Below are 20,521 nucleotides of genomic sequence, written 5' to 3'. Positions count from 1 at the left end.
TATGAGTTTGCTGTATTTCTGTCTTAAAGGAATGTTAGACTGTTACTGTCTTTTACATGAGTATTATTTCCTAGTATAAATAAAAAATGTCCAAATGGCCTGACAGCGGCTGAGTAAACTCCACATAAACATAAATAAGGAAATAAACCTGAATAAATCAATGAATGCTTTAAAAATTTTAAACTTTGATTCATAGAATCCTAGAATCACAGAATGGTTTGGGTTGGGAGGGAACTCAAAGATCATCTAGTTCTAACCCCCTTGCCATGGGCAGCGATGCCTTCCACTAGACCAGGTTGCTCAAAGCCTCATCCAACCTATGAAGTCTCATTTTAGAGGAACACTTAATGCCTGCAGGTTTTAATACTTTTTAATGTTGGATACAGGTGTTCCCTTCACACCTGATAGTGGTTTTTTGTCTATCTAGATGATTCTTCTCCATGCCCTTTAAAACTTGTAGACCTCAACCCCAGTGACTTTAAGTCCTGTGTACTTTATTGCTTGATGCTCTTCCAGATTGTTTTAAATGTTTCCTTGGAGAGCATGGGAGTTCTCAAATGCAGTTCCAGGTTCTCCTTAGAGAAAAAAGTTCAGGAAGAAGAAAAGCAGAGCATCTCCTGCTTTTGAAATGTGCACCATTTTCATGAAGGAACATAAGTTGTCTTTGTAAAACTGCATATATCTATGCAGAAATTATTAATAGTTTCCTTGCCAGTGTGATCCTTTATGTCCTTTGGGTATCAGACTGAGGACAGAGTAACTGTGTGAAATGTAATGGGCCTGTGTTATACAAAATGTCAAACTAAATGATGTAATGGTCCTTTTTGGCTTAAGTCTAAGTATCTGGATCTCATCCAGCTTGCACTTGGCCATCTTTCTAAAGATGCTTGCCAGATAAAACTGCTGCCCTGGTTGTTGTATTTGTTTCTTTTTCCTTAGAAGTTTATTAGCAAGCAGGAAAAATCCAGCTTGATTAGCGCAGCATTTAGTTGCCTCTTTTGTGAAAACGTACTTCTTGGATTATTTTTTTAACTGTGGTTAGCATAGTTTAAAATTTTGTATCTTTTAATAAGTAAGCAAGGGGAGGAGAACTGTGAACTAAAATTTCATAAAAGCAGTAGCATGACAGTTTAGTGATTGTTTTGTTCCATGCGGTTTTCATTCTGGAAAAATAACTTCTCATGTCCAGATTTTTTTTGAAACTCAGCTAATTATATGGTGTGATGGGAATGCTTTCGTTTTACATCTGATTTTTTTTTTTAAATTTAGGTGACTAATTCTTACATATGATTCTTCCAGTTAATTATGAAGGCATCGTCAGAAACCTCACAGTAAGTGTCGTTATGTCTGTTGTTCTAGCTTAATTTCTATTGATGTTTACAGTATTTTATAGCATCAGCTGTTTGCTGGGCTACTTGTATAGCATCTGGACTTTGAATTGGTGACCTTCCATACGCAATGCAGTTAACAACAAAAGTAGTTCCACTCAGGGGAAGGTCAAAGTTGGGTAAGGTGTCATAAGGCTACCTGGTTGTGCATTAACTAGGGTTTTGTGTTCAACTCTTTTCACTAACTGTATCTTGTTGCTCTTCAAACTGAGAACTTGTGTATCTGGACAATACTGGCTGAGGGCCAAGTCAGTGTAAAGCTCAGCTCCATTTTCTGGACATGCATGAGATTTTCTTGCCCACACCTTTTAGATAAACAGCTTTGAGAGAGGTTATTTATTTTTTTTTTTCCTTTTTTTTCCCCTCCATCTTAAGAAACTTGCTTTTCTGCTCTGTAGCTGTTCTTATGCCTGTACCACAAACAGTTTGCTTCTCAGTTGTGCAGACGCTGCTGGTGGTGAGAGCAGTACTGTTTGTATAGATACTTCACTTCTCAAAAATGCCAATATTACAGTAGAGGTTTGTGTTTGGTGGGTTTTTTTGTGTGTTTGTGGGGTTTTGGGGGTGTTTTTTTGTTTTTTAAAATCAATGGATCTTGGTGGAGAAATTTATTTGTCCCTGAGGGATCAATCTGAAAACCCTTTGAATGTCTGTTACTTTCTGTATTGCAGAGATGTAGAATTATTGCAGTGGATAGTCTACAATTTGTGAATGTATCATGATTTTCATATCTTGGTGTAAATCTTTATTAATTCTAATCTGTACTGTTTGGTTCTGTATAATTTTCTGTAAAAAAAAAAGTTATGTCCATAATACAGTGCAAATATTATTCCAATAACTACTGAATGCCAAAGCAGACAGTATTTGTTATTTGAATGGTTATTAGTTGTGTCCTCAGACCATATGAATCTAAACCTGACAGAGTCCTGTTGTCCTTCGTGGAAGTTATTGCAGGACTTTGGCAATTGAAGTGCATTGTAAGAACTGTGCATGACATAAGCAAAAGTTTGGTTAAATGAATTACATTTTATTTTTTTAACTTTTCAGTGCGTAGAACCAAATCAGCCTTTCAAAGCTTACATGAAACAGATGCTACCCAAGCGTTTCCATTATTCCTTTAATGACCGGATTGAACCATTGCACTTCTATTTAGACTCCCAATGGCAGCTTGCTAGGTAAGTTACAGTTTTCAGTACTTAATTATACAGTAAATAATTTAATAATTTCTTGTTTTCTCATAGCATTTCTCTTCCAAATGCTATTCTCTTCTAATAGCTATCAGTGATAGCTATTAAAGCATGGTATTCTTGTTTGTCATAGTGAAAGGGCATTGCAAAGAAACAATGCATACTTCAAATGTTAGAAACTTTTTCAGATACTTGAGCATGCCTTGCCGTGCTTTAGGAATTTTCAAAGTGAGTGTTGAAAGCTAAGCGTGTGCTTAACTACTTAGTTGAATCAATCTTTTGAATGATCCACTGGCATATATTGAACTTACTGAGCCTGCTATTGTTAGTTACATGTTCTGACCAATGAATTTACAAGTCCTAGAACAATAGCATCTGCTATAATAATATAATTTTGAACACCTCTGTTAAAAAACCAGAAAGGTTTCAGTCCGTGTATTCAGTAAGTCCTGTTGTCTAACACTGTGAACAAGTTTTTATTAAAACCCAAAGAAATGTTAAGAATCTATTTGTATGAAGTACTGTGAAGTTCTGTTACCTGAATGACGGTGAAAATCTGTTACCCTAAGAACAAACATTTTGTTTAGATGTAATCTGATATTTGGCTTTAAATTACTCTGAACGTTTGCGAATTCCAAAGAGATAACATTTGCTGAGGAAACTATCTGCAGATAACATTTGCAGAAAGTTAGTTTCAAGGCATTCTTTTCCAGAGCTTTCTATTCGTTCAAAGACTTTCTACTCGCTAGGGACAAGCCTCTAAGAATCTTTAAATAGATCCATGAACAGTGCATCACTGAATGCAGTTTATGCTGATATGACTTATAAAGTGTGAGTTACAGAAACTGTGAATTTTTAATAGGAAACCGCTTGAGATTAAAAGATGTACAGGTGGATTCCATGGTTCAGACAATCGCTTCCCCAGTATGCAGGTGAGACTTAAACTTATGCTAGCTCCTATTTTTAGCTCCTTTTATTTCCAAATGTTGTGTTTGCTTTGCGTTGAGATTTAAGTTTTTAAAGATATGTGACGCTATTCCATCTGCAAAAAAAGAAATCAAGCATTTGTGGGATTCCTATTATGATGTGCTGGGTAACCCACACAGGGTGGGATTCCACTGTCATAAGAGTTGGGCAAAAATCCAACAGGACTTACCCCAGAGATTTCAGGGTACTGTTAAGAGTACAAAGTTGCACCAGGTTGGTTGGTTGTAACATTTTAAACAGGAAAAGAGAGAACTTATCAAATTGTCAAACACAGTAATTGTAGGTCTTAAGAGAAGTCAGATTGGAAGACCTCAGGAGGTCCCTAGTCCCACCTCTACTCAAAACACAGCTGTGAGATCACACCAGGTTACTCAGGGCTTTTACACAGTTGTCTTTGAAACTGCTAAGGATAGAGGCTTCACAGCTTCTAACCAGCTCATTCCATTGCCTGACTGTTCTCCTGGTGTAAATGTGTTTAGTTATAGCCAGCCAGAACGTTTCTTGTTTCAGTTTATGCCTATTGTCTCTGCTTCCCACTGTGTAGCACTGAAGAAGTGGCAGTCTCTTTGATGATGGGGAACTGCTGTTATGTCCACCTGAGGCAATCTCTTTTCCATTCTGAACAAGCCCTTGTTCATTTTCCCAGGGCAGCAGCTTCAGCCCCCAACCACCTTGGGGAATCCTCTACTGAATTTGTGATGATTCTTTATTGATGTTATTCCTTTATGTTGGAGGTGCAGAATCCTCATATGGCATAAAGAAGTGCTGAGTAGAGAGGGATAATCCCTTACCTCAACCTGCTGGCTCAGCTTCTGTTTATATAGCATGCAATACTGCTGACCTTTGCTGCCAAGGTGTGCTGCTGGCTCATGTTCAACTTGCTGTCCAGGCCTTTGCAAGCAAAATTGTTCCCTAGCTGACCAGTCTCTGTGGTCTGTAAGGCTAGTCCATTCCTTGTTTTCTGGGTTGCCTAAGAGCAGAAGTAAACAAGCTTAAGCTGCAATGAAGAAGAGTTGATTTGTTTATTAGGAAACTCCTTTTTTAAACCATTAGCAAGTAAACAGTTTGCCCTGGAAGTCTGCGGAGCTTCCACCAAAGGAATTGCTTGGCAACTGGTCAGACAAGCATCTTTTGCAAAATACATAATTACTTTTGATCCTGTCTTTTGTGAAAGTTCACTAGATTATCTCCCAACTCCATAATTCTGCTGTGTCATGACAGATTATGTATCACTGTCTGAGGTGCACGAGAAAAAGCATGTCAGCTCTTTAAAATAAGAGGAGTCCTGAAATTCTTCCTTTAATGAGAAATGGGGAGAGATCATAGGGAAACATGAAATAAGATTCTTAGGCAGCTCCATCTAATTTGGGGAATTCACTTAACCTATCCTCTGCTTTAGTTTCTGCTATCAAAACAATGAAAAGCAATACTCTTCATTTGAAAAAGCTGTTTATCAGAATGAAGTCCACTAACAGTTATGAGGTACTTGGTAATATTATAGTTAATATGTGTAAACACATCTATAGAGAGAGAACTTAATTTTGTATTGGTTTACCATTCCAGGCCTACTGTTTTTCCCTGACTTGACAATGAAAAACCTATTGATAGAGTACCTGGTAATGGCTTACAACGAACAAGGCCATGTGATACCAAATGCCAGTTTTAGCATATTCTCTCTGCTACGGTTTGACTTGTGTAGTTTTTTTTGTTCTGGTAGGTTGGCTCCATTCCAACTTTTTGCCAGGCTTGGGATTGTTGGTTCATAAAAGCCCCAGCTGGTCTTAAACCAAACATATTTTATCCTTTTGTGGCTAACATTATAGCAGCATGAAGTTCATGCTCTGTAATTAACTAGTTCAACAGAAAGGAGGTAGCATGTTCCTGCCTCATCTGGTTCAAATTAGGCTTGTCAAGTAAATTATTAGCCTACAGTATCAACAGTTGCAGCATGTCAGTCTGAATTATGCTTTAATGTCAAAAAAAAGTTAGAGTTGAAGCTCTAATTTTTGCCATACAGCTATGAAGCCGGAGACAATTGCATTGCAAAGAGCTTTGAGATCTTACTCAGGAAGATGCTATGGAGTGCAAAACATCCATCACTCATTCAGGATCTTGATACCACAAATAAGATGAATATCTCAGGATAAGTTTAAAAACAAGGTGTTTTTTTTTTTTTGGCAGCAGTTGAGTTAAGCATTTGCTTCCCTTGCCTCCTTGTTCTTACTCCTGCAGCAAACGCTGCTCTATGCTGGTGTAAGCCTTGCGTGGCTGCAGTGGTAAGTAGGTCAGGGAACTGAACCAGAAGGAAAAGAGACAGCAGGAAAGAAGTTTTTTGAGCTGGCTGTGTTCCTGTATCAGGTTTGCTGTATGGCTACACAATAGCTTGTGCCAATACAGCTCGGGAAGTGGTTGCAAGAAGGAACAGCTGCAAACCAGGTGTAGAAGCCTAGGATCTTGTCATTGCTTAAACCATTTAAAGCATTGCTACCAACGGATGTTTTTATAGCCTTAAGTCAAAAGCTTCCACCTTGTTTATACGGCGTGAAATGTGATGGCTATTTTGCCTCGACATTTTCTGTTTATTAAATTCCTTAAAGCATTTAAGAAAATGAATTTAACTTCTTAAAAGCAGAGAAGAGCAAGGTACATCATAAATGGCTGAGGGCAATTTTTTAAAGGCAACAATGAGACAAAATCAGGTTTCCTGATACTCTTACTACTATAAAAAATATTCTTTTTTTAAAGAAAAATTTGTTTTTGATTTGATCCATACTGTGCTGGTAAAGGTTAAGTTCTTAGCAGAAAATGCCCTCTGAATATGAAGATGTTTTCCATTTTAACTTGTTCTAAACAGAGTTCCACTTTATTTTTTCTCTGTAAATCCTAGGCTATCTTTATTGGGTTTGGACCAGGATTCAAGTTTCGTACTAAAGTTGATCCATTTGAAAACATTGAAGTATATAATTTAATGTGTGGTAAGTACAATTGATGGGGGTCATCTTGGTTCAGTAAAACATAATATCTTTGGGGCATTGTAAATCTTCTAATGGTGGGTTTTTAAGTGTCCTTAGAAATTTGTCCTTAAAACTCACTGCTCATTTTTACAAATAAAAAGCTGCTTGTTTTTCTGAGAAAGGTCCAGCCTTCTAAATGACTAATGGCTGTTTAGGATCTACTGGTCAGGCCACCTTACATCTCTCCTTTCCACTGGTCACCCTGTGTACTCCTCTGGCTGCTCCGGAGCTGGTACTTTGACTCACCTCTACTAAAACTTACTACTTTACAATCTCTACCATCAAGAAGAAGGGATGTATCTCTCTCATATCTAGCTAGAGCCTTATCAGATGAATCACTCAGGTGACCTTATTCAGACAGAACAGGAAGTATCAAGCCTAGTAATGGATATGGGTACAGCTGCCAGGCAAATCATTTCCAGAAAACCTGAGTCAGTCAAGTGCTTTTTATGCACTTGAGCAGTTCCTTATATTTTGTAATGTGTTTTCTTATTTGTTGTTTTCCTTTACAGTATTTTTAATTTTAGTTACTTTAGTTATAAGGTTTTAGTTCAGATAAAAGTTAATTTTTTTTTATTTTTTGTTAATAAACCTCCTCCCAGACTTGTCATCGTATGTGTCACATGTTCAATTTATGTATTGTATATTTTGATACTAGATTTGTTTGTTTCCCTGTCCGTTCTCATTGTCTAACATAACAGGGGTTTCAAATAAGCTTTTTTGATCTTTTGATGGACTGCAAGTCTTGTTAGTCTTTATTCCCATTGCTTCGGAGTCTTGCTCTAGAGCTAGCTGTTTCTGCAGCAGTCATCCCGTTTCTTGACCCTATGTGGTGTTGCTCTAGAATTCATGATTGATTTCTGTTCCATGAAGTCTGCTTCTGTATCTGAGGATTGCAGTCAGCCCACTCCATAAGCAGATTTCTTTGCTCTATTCTCTGACACTGTACAGTACACTGCACCAGAGAAGTGCTGTTTCTGTCTGAAAATCAGATGTCTAGATGCCTTGTAGCCCTTTTTACCCCCCTCAAACACAATGCTACTGTGACTCCTTGTTCCTTTGATCCTTCTTCGTCGTGTATTTCATTATTTCCCCAAAAGTCTATCACTAGTTCTACCATTTCCTGTTCATCTCTTCCCCTTGGGATCTTCACCTGTTTTGCATTATTTCCTGCCTACTTCTCTCTCTTGCCAGGACCTATACTTGCTCTAACATCTACATCTGTGAGAGACAAAGTATTACCAAAGGGTTTGATCCAGAAAGCACTTAACAGGAGCACTGCACATGCTTGAGATCAGTGGCGATATTCAGGTATACCATGTTTAAACCATGTGTTTTAAATTCTTTGCTGGAATAGGAAACAGGCCGCTGTCAGGAAGCCTGCCTTTTGCAGTCTTGCTTACTTTGCTGTCGTCTTATGTCACAATTCATCTGGGAACTTCTTGTGACCCCGATCTGTGTATTCTGTGTGTGGGGGTGTAAAGTCCTTACTGGCATACCAGTGAAGCAGGTTCAGTGACAGATCAGATGTTTAAGTGCAGTCATCAAGGTCTAGGTTTTCTATCCTGTATAGAAAGAACAATAGGATGTGCAAAAGCCAGCACATTAACTTCCAGTTAGAGAATGAAGCAAGGTGACTTACTCAACCATTTCCTTGCGCAGGGCTTAAATGCCTTCTGGACTGCAGAAAGGCATCTTCTTTCACATGTTGTTTGGGGCTCTAGTGTTTCTCTTGGAGGTGGCTGATTGCATCTTCTTGTAAAATGTAGCCCAAGAAGAGATAGTTTCCCATTTGTCCATGTCTCTCATCACTTAAAGCGCAAGCACTGGATATATGCAACTGTCTTGTCTAAACAGGGGAATTTCAACTCAGGTTTTCCATGTTGCCAGACTTGGGGATTTCTGGGGCGTTGTGAATTCCTGGATTCTCCACTTAAAATAATAGTAACGTAACCATGTAATTTAGCTGTTGAAGTGGTGACCTGAGTTCCGGGACTGGTTCTGATTTGTTTTTTTGCTGCTTTGTGTGATATATTTATTGGAGCAGGGACTGCTAGGATAAGAGAGGCTGTTTTATTCTTCCAAAGAAAAGCAGCTTCATCTGGAGGAATGTCATTTCCTCCAGCTGAAGCTGTTTTGTTTGTTACAGGAGTGGCGCTGAACTTCCCTTCCTGCATGTGTTCAGTTCACCATGCAGGAAGGGAAATTCAGCTGTAGGTAGGTGATCCAGACACCAGCCTTTTGGATAAAAGTGTGCCTGCTGTGTTTTGAAAACATCTTATTTCATAGATTCCGTATGAGTTAAGTGGAGAAACAACAAATCTATGAGTACTAGTGTGGATTAAGGGTGAAACAGAGCTTGATCTCTTCAGTATTTTGAAGGTGTCTGAAATATTTCCAAGCATTGGTGGTAGGCAGCTTCCAGTTGTTTGAGTTACTTTAATGGCAGATTTAGGTATTTAGGGTAGAGATGTTTTTCTGGTTAGGCTCCTTTGGTGACAGTTTTGAATCTTAAAATTTTAGATGCAAGTGATGTTTTAGATGTAAGAAGAAACCAATGTTCTGCATAGGCTCTTTTATGGCTTCACTCTTCAGTGGTGCTTATGTATTTAATATTCATATAAGTAAAAAAAAAATAATCCAAAACTGATAAACCTAAAATCCCCCAGACTTATCCCCCAGAGCTCCAGTGGTATGTAGTCATTAGTTTCATGTGTTTGAGACTGCCTTTCTGTCCCCTACTGCAAGTTTGGATGCTGGAAGTTCACTTCCCCTCTGATGTCAATCTCTGCCACTTTTTGCACTTGTTGTCTCTCTTTACAAGCAGACTAATACTATCCTGAGCTCTAGCTGAGAACATGTGTGCTTTCTCTTTTGGGCATTGTGATCAGCAAGCAGGGCAGCTTTGACTCCCCCATCCTTGTAATCAAAATAGAATCAGCAGTGTACCACAGTCTTTCTAATCCTGCTAGTTTCACTTGAATTCTTTCATAGATTTGCTTGATTTGAAACCAGCCCCAAACAATGGAACTCATGGACGCCTAAACCATCTGTTAAGGAATACTGTTTACACACCCCAACATCCCACAGAGACAAGCCATCCTTCTGAATGTTCTTCGGTGGGACAAAGAGCCTTCTCAGTGAGCCTTGGCTGCTCCTGCAGGACAGGGGTAAGTACTGAAGTTGTTAAAGTGGAGACAGACAGCTATGTTGTGTTCAAAGAATGAAACTCTCTGGATTCTCCTGTGTTTATCTTTATCCACCAGTTGAGCAGTTCCCTACTGTTGGTTTCAAAATCAAATCTTGCCTAGGGTTAGCGGGTACCAGCCTTTATTTGTATATCCATTTATGCAGTCTGCTTGTGTGAAGTCATATTCAGTTCTGCAGCCTGGAAGATGCCATAGAAGCAAGCTTTGATGGGGAAAGCATTCAGTTCTTGCTTGCTTTACTGAATTATGCTGAAATTTCCCTTCTGTGAATGTTGTGCGTTTGGGCTGTGGTTTTCAAAACTGTATATTTGCCTTTGGCAAAATCAGTTTGTTTCTGCAAATCCTCCATAGCCCCTCGCCAGTAGACGTCACAGTTCTGTACAGTGTAAGGCAGATGTTACACTCAGTACTTTAAGTGTAGTAATGGCTCTTAATATGCTTTGTAGGACACTTAGTAGAATCTCACTTTTTTTGCTTTATAATTATAGGGCTTGCCAGTAAGGGATTTTCACCAGCGTTTAAATCTCACTGAAACAGAAGGTAAGAACTTTAGCTATGAACATAAAATGTTAAAAAAGGTAGGAATTATTAAAATATGAAGTGTTTGTTAAATTTCTGAGCAGCTCTCAAGTACTTTTAAATATTTGCTAGGACTTGCTAGGGCTTGCTATAGTTCTGAAGCTTTCAAATATCATTCTACTGAACCCTTTGTTCTACAAATAAATGTGCATCCCACTGCATGTGTCTTTACGGCGTACATATTATCTGATACTTTCGACTTTTCTAGCACTAAAGTAATGAGCATTTCAGGATGGGAAGCAAAAATGGTGTATGGGGAATGTGCATGTATGCACCTGAGAAGAAATCTGTTCAAATACTGACATCACAATGGCAGCATACTTTTAATGAAGCAAAAAGGGTATTTTATATGGTTGAGCTGTTAGGTGGTTTGAAGCTTTTGCTTGGTTTATGTATGTTTTGCTTACATTTATTGAACATACCATGTTTGAGCTCCAGTTTGCAAGGCTGTAGATGTGCTCCTGATTTGTAAAACAAAGTAAACTATTTTGAGCATGGAGCAGGTAAGACAATAAATAAATCATGACAATTGTAAGTCAAAATAGAATGTAGCCCTTAGTGCTAATGCCTTAAAAGAGAATCAAGATGATTAGGCTGTCAGAAAGAGAAATAGGCTGAGACCTTGCCTTGTGAGTGTTCATAAAACCTTCATTTTTATGCAGATAAACTCTGTATTTGGAAACACCTCACTGTAGCTCTCTGGTCTTAAATGCCAGTAACAGACAAGATCCAGTGCTTGCTGCTTATTCAGGGCTGATTTAAGGCTTCTGTTGGCTTGTGTAGTTTGTCCTGGTACAAAGAGCAGATAGAGCTTTCTTGAATCTTTTCTACTAATAGCACATCTCTTTAAAATGTGTCCCAGAACCCTTTAAAAATAACTCTTTTAGAATTAACACTCATGAGAGCAGCAAGATGGAATCCAGTTAGTACAATACAGCGCGCTTTCCCTGGAGCATGTAAGATGGATTCACAGGAACAGACTGCTGATGTGTAGGTGGATGTTTGAGTGCCTGCTGAACCTGGCTTTGAAGAAATACGGCAAGGCCAGGCAGCCAACCTACTTCGGTTCTGTTTTGTACAAATAGGAGCCTAAGTCTCTAAACCTACGATTATGAAACAGTAAGAATTTGCCGTAGGTTATCAGTGAGAAGTGGCTTAACACTAGTCTTAATAATTTCTTGAAGTTGATGAAATTAAGCACTTTTAATTTGATATAAAAAGCATTGTCACAGATAAAAGAATTGTAGTAACCAGCTTAGATAGTTCTTAGACTATTTAGAGCTTATTAGTTACCTCAGTTTGCATATTCCCTCATTGAATGTCATAACCTGACGACCTGTAAGAACAACATAATATCAACTGCATTTTTAAGTCTTATGAAAAAATGTTTAGTTTTTCCGTGATGGGTTAGAAATAAATGTAATAATCTTGACATTTTCTTGTGTTGTGGAATTGCTGTGGAAAAAAACTTGCAGCATTCATTGTTCAATTTCTTTTCCCATTTTAAACAGTTATCTTGAAATTGTAGTTCTGCATAACTTGTGGATGGTAGTGACCTATTTAATGGACTACGTGTTTTTACACCTTCGTTATAATTCCAGTTGTGTAATGATTGGAAATAATAGCATTTTCAAAGGCAAAGTAGTATTTTAGTTTTAACATATTTCCATGATATGCTGCTTTTCCTCAAGTTTGTATTTTACATCAGAGAATTTAAAACCTGAGAACTTCTTTGCTTTTGTTTCCAGTTGGCAAAAATGTAAATATTCAATGTTTTGATGAAATTGAAATGTACCTTTTGGGTTAAAACCCAAAACATTCTACTGACATTTGACTGCAGCAAATAATTGCAAAAGCACGTGTTTCTCATGACTCTCTTTTGTTAGTTCTTTGTCTTTTCTTTAAGATAAATGGTATTGACTCTAAAGTAGTTATGTTGCTAACTCTGCCTTACTTTTCAGCTTCTAATGACATACCCTCTGCTGATTCCACCGATAGTTTCAAAAGAAAGTCTTTACTCTTCATTGGATGCAGTAGTTTGCCAACAAATACGCAATGCCTTAGGCAAGGGTCTGCGAAAACCCCTGTGCAGTATTGTGCATTAAATATTTGGAGATCTCTGTCTCTGTTTACAAACTTTATAAAGAGAGGTGGTCCATGAGAAAGAGGGAGAGGGAAGGTTTTGACTGTCGCATTAGTTATAAAGTAAGTCCTTGCACATCAGAAAATTCAACCAGTCTTTCACTGTATCGTTTATTTAGATCTCTATTTCTTAGTCCTTTAAATGTCACTTTTGCATATGACTTTGTGGTTTCTACTAAAATAGCCCCCTCAGCAAATTTCAAAACACCACAGTTGGTTTCTGTTCTATCTGAATGTTACTTAAAAGCAGTTCCCACATTATATTTAAATTGAAACACAAAGCCAACAAAGATTCTAACTTTGCAACTTAGATCCATCTCCTGTTTTAAATGGCAAACTGTTTTATTTTAAATATAAACTTAATTTGTACAGCGTAAGTTTAAATGATTGCCTTATACTTGCTTTGTCATTTATTTTCTTAGCATAGAAACTCTTCCTTTGATATAAGAATGACAATCTTTTTCTTTAGTTACTGTGACTTCTCTGTTTGAAAATTGGAAATTGAGGCAGCCATATTGAGGGTATATAAAAGAGGAAGATGCTTAATAACCATTATTGGTTGAAGTGTAACAAGCACTCTCTCTGCCACAGTTAAGAAGATAGAGGAGCTTACTTTGCCCTATGGACGGCCCAGGGTTCTGCAAAAGAGCCATAATTACTGTCTTCTTTACCACTACCGCTATGTGAGTGGGTACAGCAAGGACTACAGGATGTCTCTGTGGAGTGCGTACTCTGTTAACAAAGATGTAAGTTATTCCTGAAAGCTTCTTAGATCGCACGATACTGTCTCCCAGGGAGCTAAATAGAACCATATGTGATAAAAAGAGGAACTGTGTATTAACTTTTCTTTACTGTCCTATGTTAGTAAGGACTGGCCTTGACGATTTAGTGCTTCTTGGAATGAGATGCAGTTTTGCCTTCAGAGGAAGCAAATCCTCCAGTAAGTGGGGAGCCCATTGCCATTGATAGACAAGCCCTGTGAGTCTGCACTGGCTTACTGATTAGCAGTGTAGGTCTGCCATAGCAGTCTGCCAGTGCTGTTCTTAAAGTCTGGTCTCAACACCAGTTTCATGTTTTTAAAGAAGTGTTTGTAATGTGGCAGGGCCCTTTGCTTGATGCTAAATATATTGAGGTTAGTGGCATGAAGCAACCAGTTAATCTGAACAAGTGGCCTAGTGGAGAGAGATGGTAACACATCTTGTTGCCTCTGCTAGCCTGAATGGACAAGTACATTTACAGTGTATCAGGTTATCTTTAATGGGCACCTCTAGATTCTCATTTGGAAGATGATGTTCTCAACTTGAGTAAAATGCTGCAATTCACTTTATTTCCAAAATATACAAAATAGATGGGAGGGCTCATTTTCCACTGACAAAAGAGGAACGTTTCTTGCATTTTAGTTAAGAGCCTTCAGGTAATTAAAGGCAGTTGCAGCTAAATATTGACAGTTCTGCAGTCCCCCCCACTGAAGAGAATTATCGTATGTCAACTGTTTTACTGATGATACTTTCTTCTTGTCAATAGGACAAATGGGTTCCTGATACAGAAAATACCTCCAGCTGTTTACACAAGGATGTTCGTATTTCTTTTAATCATAACCAGACATGTTTGTTTTACAACAATCATCCTCGCCTAACTTATGGATTCCTTTCTCCTCCAAGTAAGTATGTTGCCTTCACTGTACTGCATATCTGATTTAAATGATTTGTAATGTAGTAGGTATAGTCCATTATAGATGTTCCTGATAACTAATCAGAGTATAAAGCAGCAGTTGCTGAGTTGTTGCTGTTCAGCATATGTGAAAGAAAAATATTTTAGGCACTTCAGGAGTTGGTGGATTGTCCAAGGTCACTTAGTACTTTCCGAAAGCTTTGGAATTTACCAGGTTTCTGAAGTGGCATCTTATAGAAAAACTGGAAGGAGCATCTAAACCTTGAGTCAAGTCTGGCAAGCTAGTAAATTGCAAATTCACTTTGAGTGAGGGGTGTTACTTGGAAACACCCCAAACATGTTTGGATGGAAACATCCGAAGTAAAACTTAGGTATGTTTCACTTAGTAAAAAACCTGCCTTGATAAGTTTATTTTCTATTTGAAATATACTGTTGTGTGCCATATGTGGTCTTTAGTAAAGCAATTCAGCATTGATCTGAAGAACATAACTCTGATTCTCAAACATGTTACAAAACACTTACCTGTTTGTAAATGGTTATATTGTTTGTGAATTGTTGCTGAGCTGGTTTGGAAGCATTTTACAATGACTTTACTGCATGAAGTATTGAGTAGTAGGTTATTTAAACATCCACATCAAGTGTAATTTGTAAAGTTCTGTTAGAGCTCCTATTTTTATGCCTAGATTTAGCAGTCAGAGCAAATTGGTCTGACACTCATGAAGTGAATTTTACTCCCTTCCCCACAATTGAAAAGTCTGTTCTGATATTTTTAAATCTCACAAAAACTTTTCCATTGTACATCTGAAAAGAGCAGTTGCTGCTGCTGCTGTGATTATTTATTTTGGATGGGATCCAGCATGTACTGAAGTTAGCACTTAGACCCACATCACCTTTGGAAAGTGAAGTTAGGTCAGCTCTACTTTAACTTTTACACTTTAACTTTTTACACCAGTCTTTTGAAGCATGAAGATGCAAACTTAAAGTAACAAATCCAAGTAATTAATTGCTTTTTTCATTTTAGATTTCATGATAGATGGAAAGAAACATCAGTATGATGCCTTGCTTACTAGCAACATTGTGCCAATGTATCCCGCATTTAAAGGTATTTATTTGTATGTGTATTTTGTATGCAGAATTGAATATTAGAAAGACTACTGTGTTTTTGTTGGGTTTTTTTTGTTTTTTTGCTTGCTTCCAAACCATGCAAATGATTCCTGCTTCAGCTGTCTCTGTAAAATAAGATCTCCCCCAACTGTGGGCTTCTCATCTCAATGAAAAGTTCTCAGAAGTAGGATTATCAGTCTTGTGAAAAATGCCCGCCATTGTGAGCTTATGATTCCTAATCAACTGGCTCATTACGTGGGAGAAGTGCAAGACATTTAATGTCTGACATCTTACTTTGCATTTTCCTGCCTACCTAAATGGGATTTTATACTGAATATCTTCTAGAGAACCCCAATACCATGTATGATTGTGTGAGTTAAATTGATGTCTTCTAAACTCAGATGAGCTTCCAGGCAAGAGTCTAGGGCCTCAGTTACTAAGGAAACAGGAAAACAATAATGTCTCAGGAAAAAAATGAAGACCTGGCTTTCTTGGGCGAGGGGGATTGAGCATATTCCTAGTGAAAAAAAAAGGGTAGTATTTCCTCTGGACAAAGAAATGTCCTGTTTTGTAACGGAGTAGAGGTTTTGACTCTTAACTGTAATTAAAAATATCATATTGGTACTTCACAGCTCATAGTTGTGGGTGACAAAGCTATCCAGGCCAATTTGGTAGTGTGGCAAGACACAGGTTGCCTTCCCTCCTCTAGCTTCTCTGCAATTTGCTTTCCAATGACAGAAACCCAAGGACACAAGGGAGCAGCATCACTATGCCTCAGTCAGGTTTGTGGTTAGGGTGGCTGTGAAACTGGAATGCCAGGAGATACTGCAGTGCATGCTGCTGCTCAGTTAGATGCAACCTTTAAAAACTATAAACAGCTGTATAACTAATTATTTTCCTAGCTTAACATGTCTCTTTATATTCCTGAAAATCTGCACAGTTGTATTAACAGATTCTACTTTGGATATGTGTTTCCCATTTCCATTACTGTGTTTCAGTGTTATGGAACTACTTTCATCAATACCTGCTACCTGAATATGCTGCAGCCAGGAATGGTATCAATGTAGTTAGTGGTCCTGTGTTTGATTATGACTCTGATGGGCTCTATGATACTCCAGAAAAGGTGAAAAGGTGGGAACCTTTCCACATTCTGATGCTGTGTTTCTTTCTCCTATTAGTGGTCAAAAAGCAATTATGATATTTGTTAGCAAGGAAAGCATCTTGTGGAGATGGGCCCTTGGCAGGTTATATCAGTTCAGAGGGACAGACAAATAGCCCTAAGCAGGTACGGAAGTGTAACGCTAAGAAATAAGCTGCAAGCACGTAGAGAAAATGTACTCTCAAAATGTGTCATCCTAAACTCTGAAAGTGAAGTGTAAGAGCAGCTGTTGCATGTGGAAGAATGTCTGCTGGCCTAAAATCTTATGATATTGAATCTAGGAGCAGACAAGGCAGGGGGTTATCCCTGGTGGCATGGTTGGCACTTCCTGACCTGGCAGTGTTCCACTACAAAGCTGTAAATGCAAATAAACTGGTTAGCAAAATTGGTTCAAGCCAGCAGGCAGGTGCTTTTCTGGACTCCGCCTGAACTCTCCATGTACTGTGGATTCTTAAGGCATTTTTATGATAAATCAGTTTGTTATACCCGTCAAACCTGTTACTCAGATCAGCCTACAAGCCAAACTGAATTTGCAAAATAGTAATCTGGAGTTTTCCTTCCTAAGGCCTAAGCTTTCTTTGGGCTAAAAAAGTGGGTTGCTAAAACTGATATGGCAGAATATAGCTGATTTGCTGTTATTGTTCTTGGGTCAAGTATGGTTTGATGGATTTTACAGAGCAGTCTTTTGTGTTTCAGACACCCCAGTAATTCAGAAGTCCCAGTTCCAACTCACTTCTTCATTGTGCTGACTAGTTGTAAAAATACTTCTGAAACTCCAATGGACTGTGAAGGGTCTCTAGATGTCTTGTCTTTCATTGTACCTCACAGAGAAGACAACAGTGAAAGCTGTGCAGTAAGTAGTCTATTCAGTCCCCACATACATCTGAAGTCAGGCTTGAACTTGTTTTGCTTGGAAATTAACTAGTAAGACTGTAAAAATGTGGCAAGTCTATCATGATTATCTCGAGAGTGAGAACAATAGTTCTGTAAACAGAACTATGTTAAAGCCTATATATATATCCAAATGTGAAAATAGGTGTTCCCTGTTTTAAGAGCAAAACTTCGTGCTGTCAGGGTAGAGTCAGAGTATTTTGAGACCATTAGTGTGATACACGCACAGATTTATGCAGCACAAATATCCAGTCAACTGCTGAGAAGGATGAAGAGCTTCTGGGAGAAGATGAATCATCCACAAAGGAAGGTCAGTGCTAGGCCAAATGTGTACTCAAAGGGAGAAGACAGATGTTCCTGAAGAACATTGGTTGCTTCTTGCTGAGGGACTTTGAAATTGTGATTGGAATGCACGTAGCTATGCTCCACATTAGCCAGAACAAAGCATGGAAAGTGTGTCGACCTATTCTACAGCAGAGTATGACACAACTCGCTGCCCAAGTCAGGCTCAGAAATAGTTTTATCATAGGTGTTGGATAGATGCTGGACATCACCTGCTATTCCACATTATTACCAACTTCTTCTGGTGCAGCAACACGGCCTGTATAATTGAGGAAGTAACAAGAAGTATTAAATTCAGGCAAACTTACAGCTATTTGTAAGTCAGTGTTCTCTATTTGTTAGATGCTTGCCAACAGTGACTGCTTTCTGTCTCTATGAAATGTCAAAATGTCTTTTGCTAACTTATTAAATATGTGCAACAAAAAAGATGATTTACAATTTCTTTTTTTCCTCCTCTGTCCCATTAGGATGGCAAATCTGAGTCCATGTGGGTTGAAGAGAGAATGAAGTTTCATACAGCTCGGGTCAGAGATATAGAATTACTTACTGGACTCAGCTTCTATCAAGACAGAAAACAGCCAGTAGCTGAGATTTTACAGTTAAAAACATATTTACCAGCTTTTGAAAGGGTCTGATTTTTATTTTTTTTTCCTATGGAATGTTGTTATCCCTTTCACAACTGATTTGTAAATAGACTGGTTTTAATTAATGAAAACTTTTTTTTTTAATAAGCTGGAACATTTATTGAACTTTTGACCAAAATGCCAGTAGGGAGAAGAGTGGGTGCCGTATTTCTATCTCAGGGACTCCTGATGGACTATGTGTGAAACACAGGATGGCAGCTCCTGTCATTCCAACTTGAACGTGGTAGAACCATGTCCATTATTAAATGTTAACAACCTTTGATCATCATAGTCTGAGACACGAACAAAAATGTTATCTTTTATATGCACTGGAGAGGGAAAAGTTTATAAAGCATGAATTATGATCAATATTCTACTTTCAAATATAAATACTTAACAAATACAGTTCTGGGAAATAAGTACATTCTTGGTGACCATTGAAATATAAGGAGTGAGCACCTCTCACTTCATTTTTCCTTAAAGCATGAATTATATCCTGAGCTTTGGTTCCTATAAAATAATGGTTTGATAAACTAATGCTAAGTTAGTAGGACTGGTAACTGAAACTTCCCCAGCTCAGTAAAGATGCCTGGCTAAAGTTGTGTTAGCCGGGGAGCCTTGGTATGTTGCTGCCCCCTGGTGTCTCCGACACCTAAGGAGAAATTGATGCACGGTTTGCATGTTGTAAGTGCATCCTCAGAATAAGCAAAAATTGGATGCATCAAGTCACCTGCAAATCACAAGAAATTAATTCAGGAATATCTCTGAGCTCCCAGAAACAATTATAACGATTCTGTGATCTTACTTCAAACTAAACTTCAATTCGATGCAAAGATTCTGCTTTCTTGAAGCAAAGATGTCTTTCTCAATTTGGTGAATAATTTTGTCAGCTGCAGTTCTGAAAACCCATTTTTGTCAAGAAAAGGTAATTTTTGCCCTGAGATTGTTTCCTTATTTAGACTGCTAAGATTGTCATCTGTAATGGCACATCTCATCACTGCAGTAAATGCCCACAGGCCATTCACTTGTCCGTTGGTGACAAATGACCAGATCAGAGCTGCATTTGTAGCTGTCTTTAGTGCACTGTCATTCAAATTACAACTCACATAAGTTACCCATCTTGAATGCAGACATGGCCAGATGTAAATTCTGAAGAAGCATGTAATGAGCTTTCTTGGAAGCTTTCAGGCTACACAATCAGCTGCTACAGGCACTCAGGAGTGTAGGAACTCCCTCCTTTTCCAGTACACATGCAATCACCTTCATAATTCTCCCACTCTCTCTAAAGCTGATGAGCCAAAATTGGCTCTGTTATATATATAAAGCTTGGCATAGTCAATTACACATTTATGCTCTTATTTAAAGAGAAGAAAATACGTCACGCACAAGTATGTTAGAAGAATGAAGAGCCTGTGACTGAGCAGAGAGACATTTTGCATTACAGCTTGGTCAGGGGATGTAGAAGGCTGGATTCAAAGCCTGTGGGAAGTCAATAGAAGCTTTTCCATTAAGTTCAGTTTGAGTGGGCTGAAATCCTGGGACCATTTTTTCTTTTAACCAAATGTATTTTCTTCATCTTCTGTTACAAGCTTGATATTTTTTTTTTTCCTTTAAGTAGTTTCACTGTGTGAAATTCAAATGTGTTTGTAGCAACCTCAAATATGATATGACTGTGACAGCATTATTCAGTGTAACTGCTTTGTAACATTGCCTGTGACCAATAAAACCATCGGAAGTAGAATGTTATTCATGACCCTTTCTGTACCAAATGCTAGCTGAAAGAGTGGTGCAGATATGCAGCACTATTTTGCATTATTTTGGAGGTGTGGGGAGGGAGTTGCTTCAGTGCCTGCTCTTTGAGTTGAAAATAACTTCTCCTCCAACTGTAATATTGAGGTTATTATTGGAAGCCTTCATTGTTGGAAGGGGAAGGCAGGAAGAAAGATGGTGAAGATGTTCTTAAATTCTTTTTAGAGCTGGCATTGTCTCCTGAATGCAAATGACAGATGTTAGCATCTTCAGAAAGTGAAGCATTGCCAGTTATGAGGCAGGCTAGCCTAGCTCTTGGGTAAAGCTGGAACAGGATAGGCTTCAAGCAGGTGATTGCTGGTTTGACCTAGGGAGGATTTTGGAAGGGAGAGTAGCTGTGAAACCTACTATGGTCATCAAGAGAAGGTACTGGCTGAGAGGGTTTTGGCATATGGCTCTGCCAGAAACTGACAAGT

The 20,521-nt window shown here is 38.3% G+C and overlaps 1 protein-coding gene across 1 annotated transcript in view; it reads left to right on the top strand.

Moving 5' to 3' along the window:
- ENPP1 (ectonucleotide pyrophosphatase/phosphodiesterase 1) overlaps positions 1–20,042 on the top strand; it is a 57,679-nt gene extending 37,637 nt beyond the window's left edge. The window contains exons 14-25 of the mRNA XM_065680860.1: positions 1,300–1,331; positions 2,436–2,563; positions 3,438–3,507; positions 6,450–6,537; positions 9,571–9,746; positions 10,274–10,325; positions 13,098–13,252; positions 14,031–14,166; positions 15,199–15,279; positions 16,280–16,412; positions 17,137–17,293; positions 18,141–20,042. Coding sequence (XP_065536932.1) covers positions 1,300–1,331; positions 2,436–2,563; positions 3,438–3,507; positions 6,450–6,537; positions 9,571–9,746; positions 10,274–10,325; positions 13,098–13,252; positions 14,031–14,166; positions 15,199–15,279; positions 16,280–16,412; positions 17,137–17,293; positions 18,141–18,308 — 1,376 coding nt within the window. The 3' untranslated portion in view covers positions 18,309–20,042. The remainder of the gene's footprint in view (positions 1–1,299; positions 1,332–2,435; positions 2,564–3,437; positions 3,508–6,449; positions 6,538–9,570; positions 9,747–10,273; positions 10,326–13,097; positions 13,253–14,030; positions 14,167–15,198; positions 15,280–16,279; positions 16,413–17,136; positions 17,294–18,140) is intronic.
- The last annotated feature ends 479 nt before the right edge of the window (positions 20,043–20,521 follow it).

The sequence above is a fragment of the Lathamus discolor genome, chromosome 5, assembly GCF_037157495.1.
Source record: "Lathamus discolor isolate bLatDis1 chromosome 5, bLatDis1.hap1, whole genome shotgun sequence".
Classification (NCBI taxonomy): Eukaryota; Metazoa; Chordata; class Aves; order Psittaciformes; family Psittacidae; genus Lathamus; species Lathamus discolor.
The sequence above is the reverse complement of the archived record's forward strand: the minus strand, read 5'-3'. Positions and strand labels throughout refer to the sequence as shown.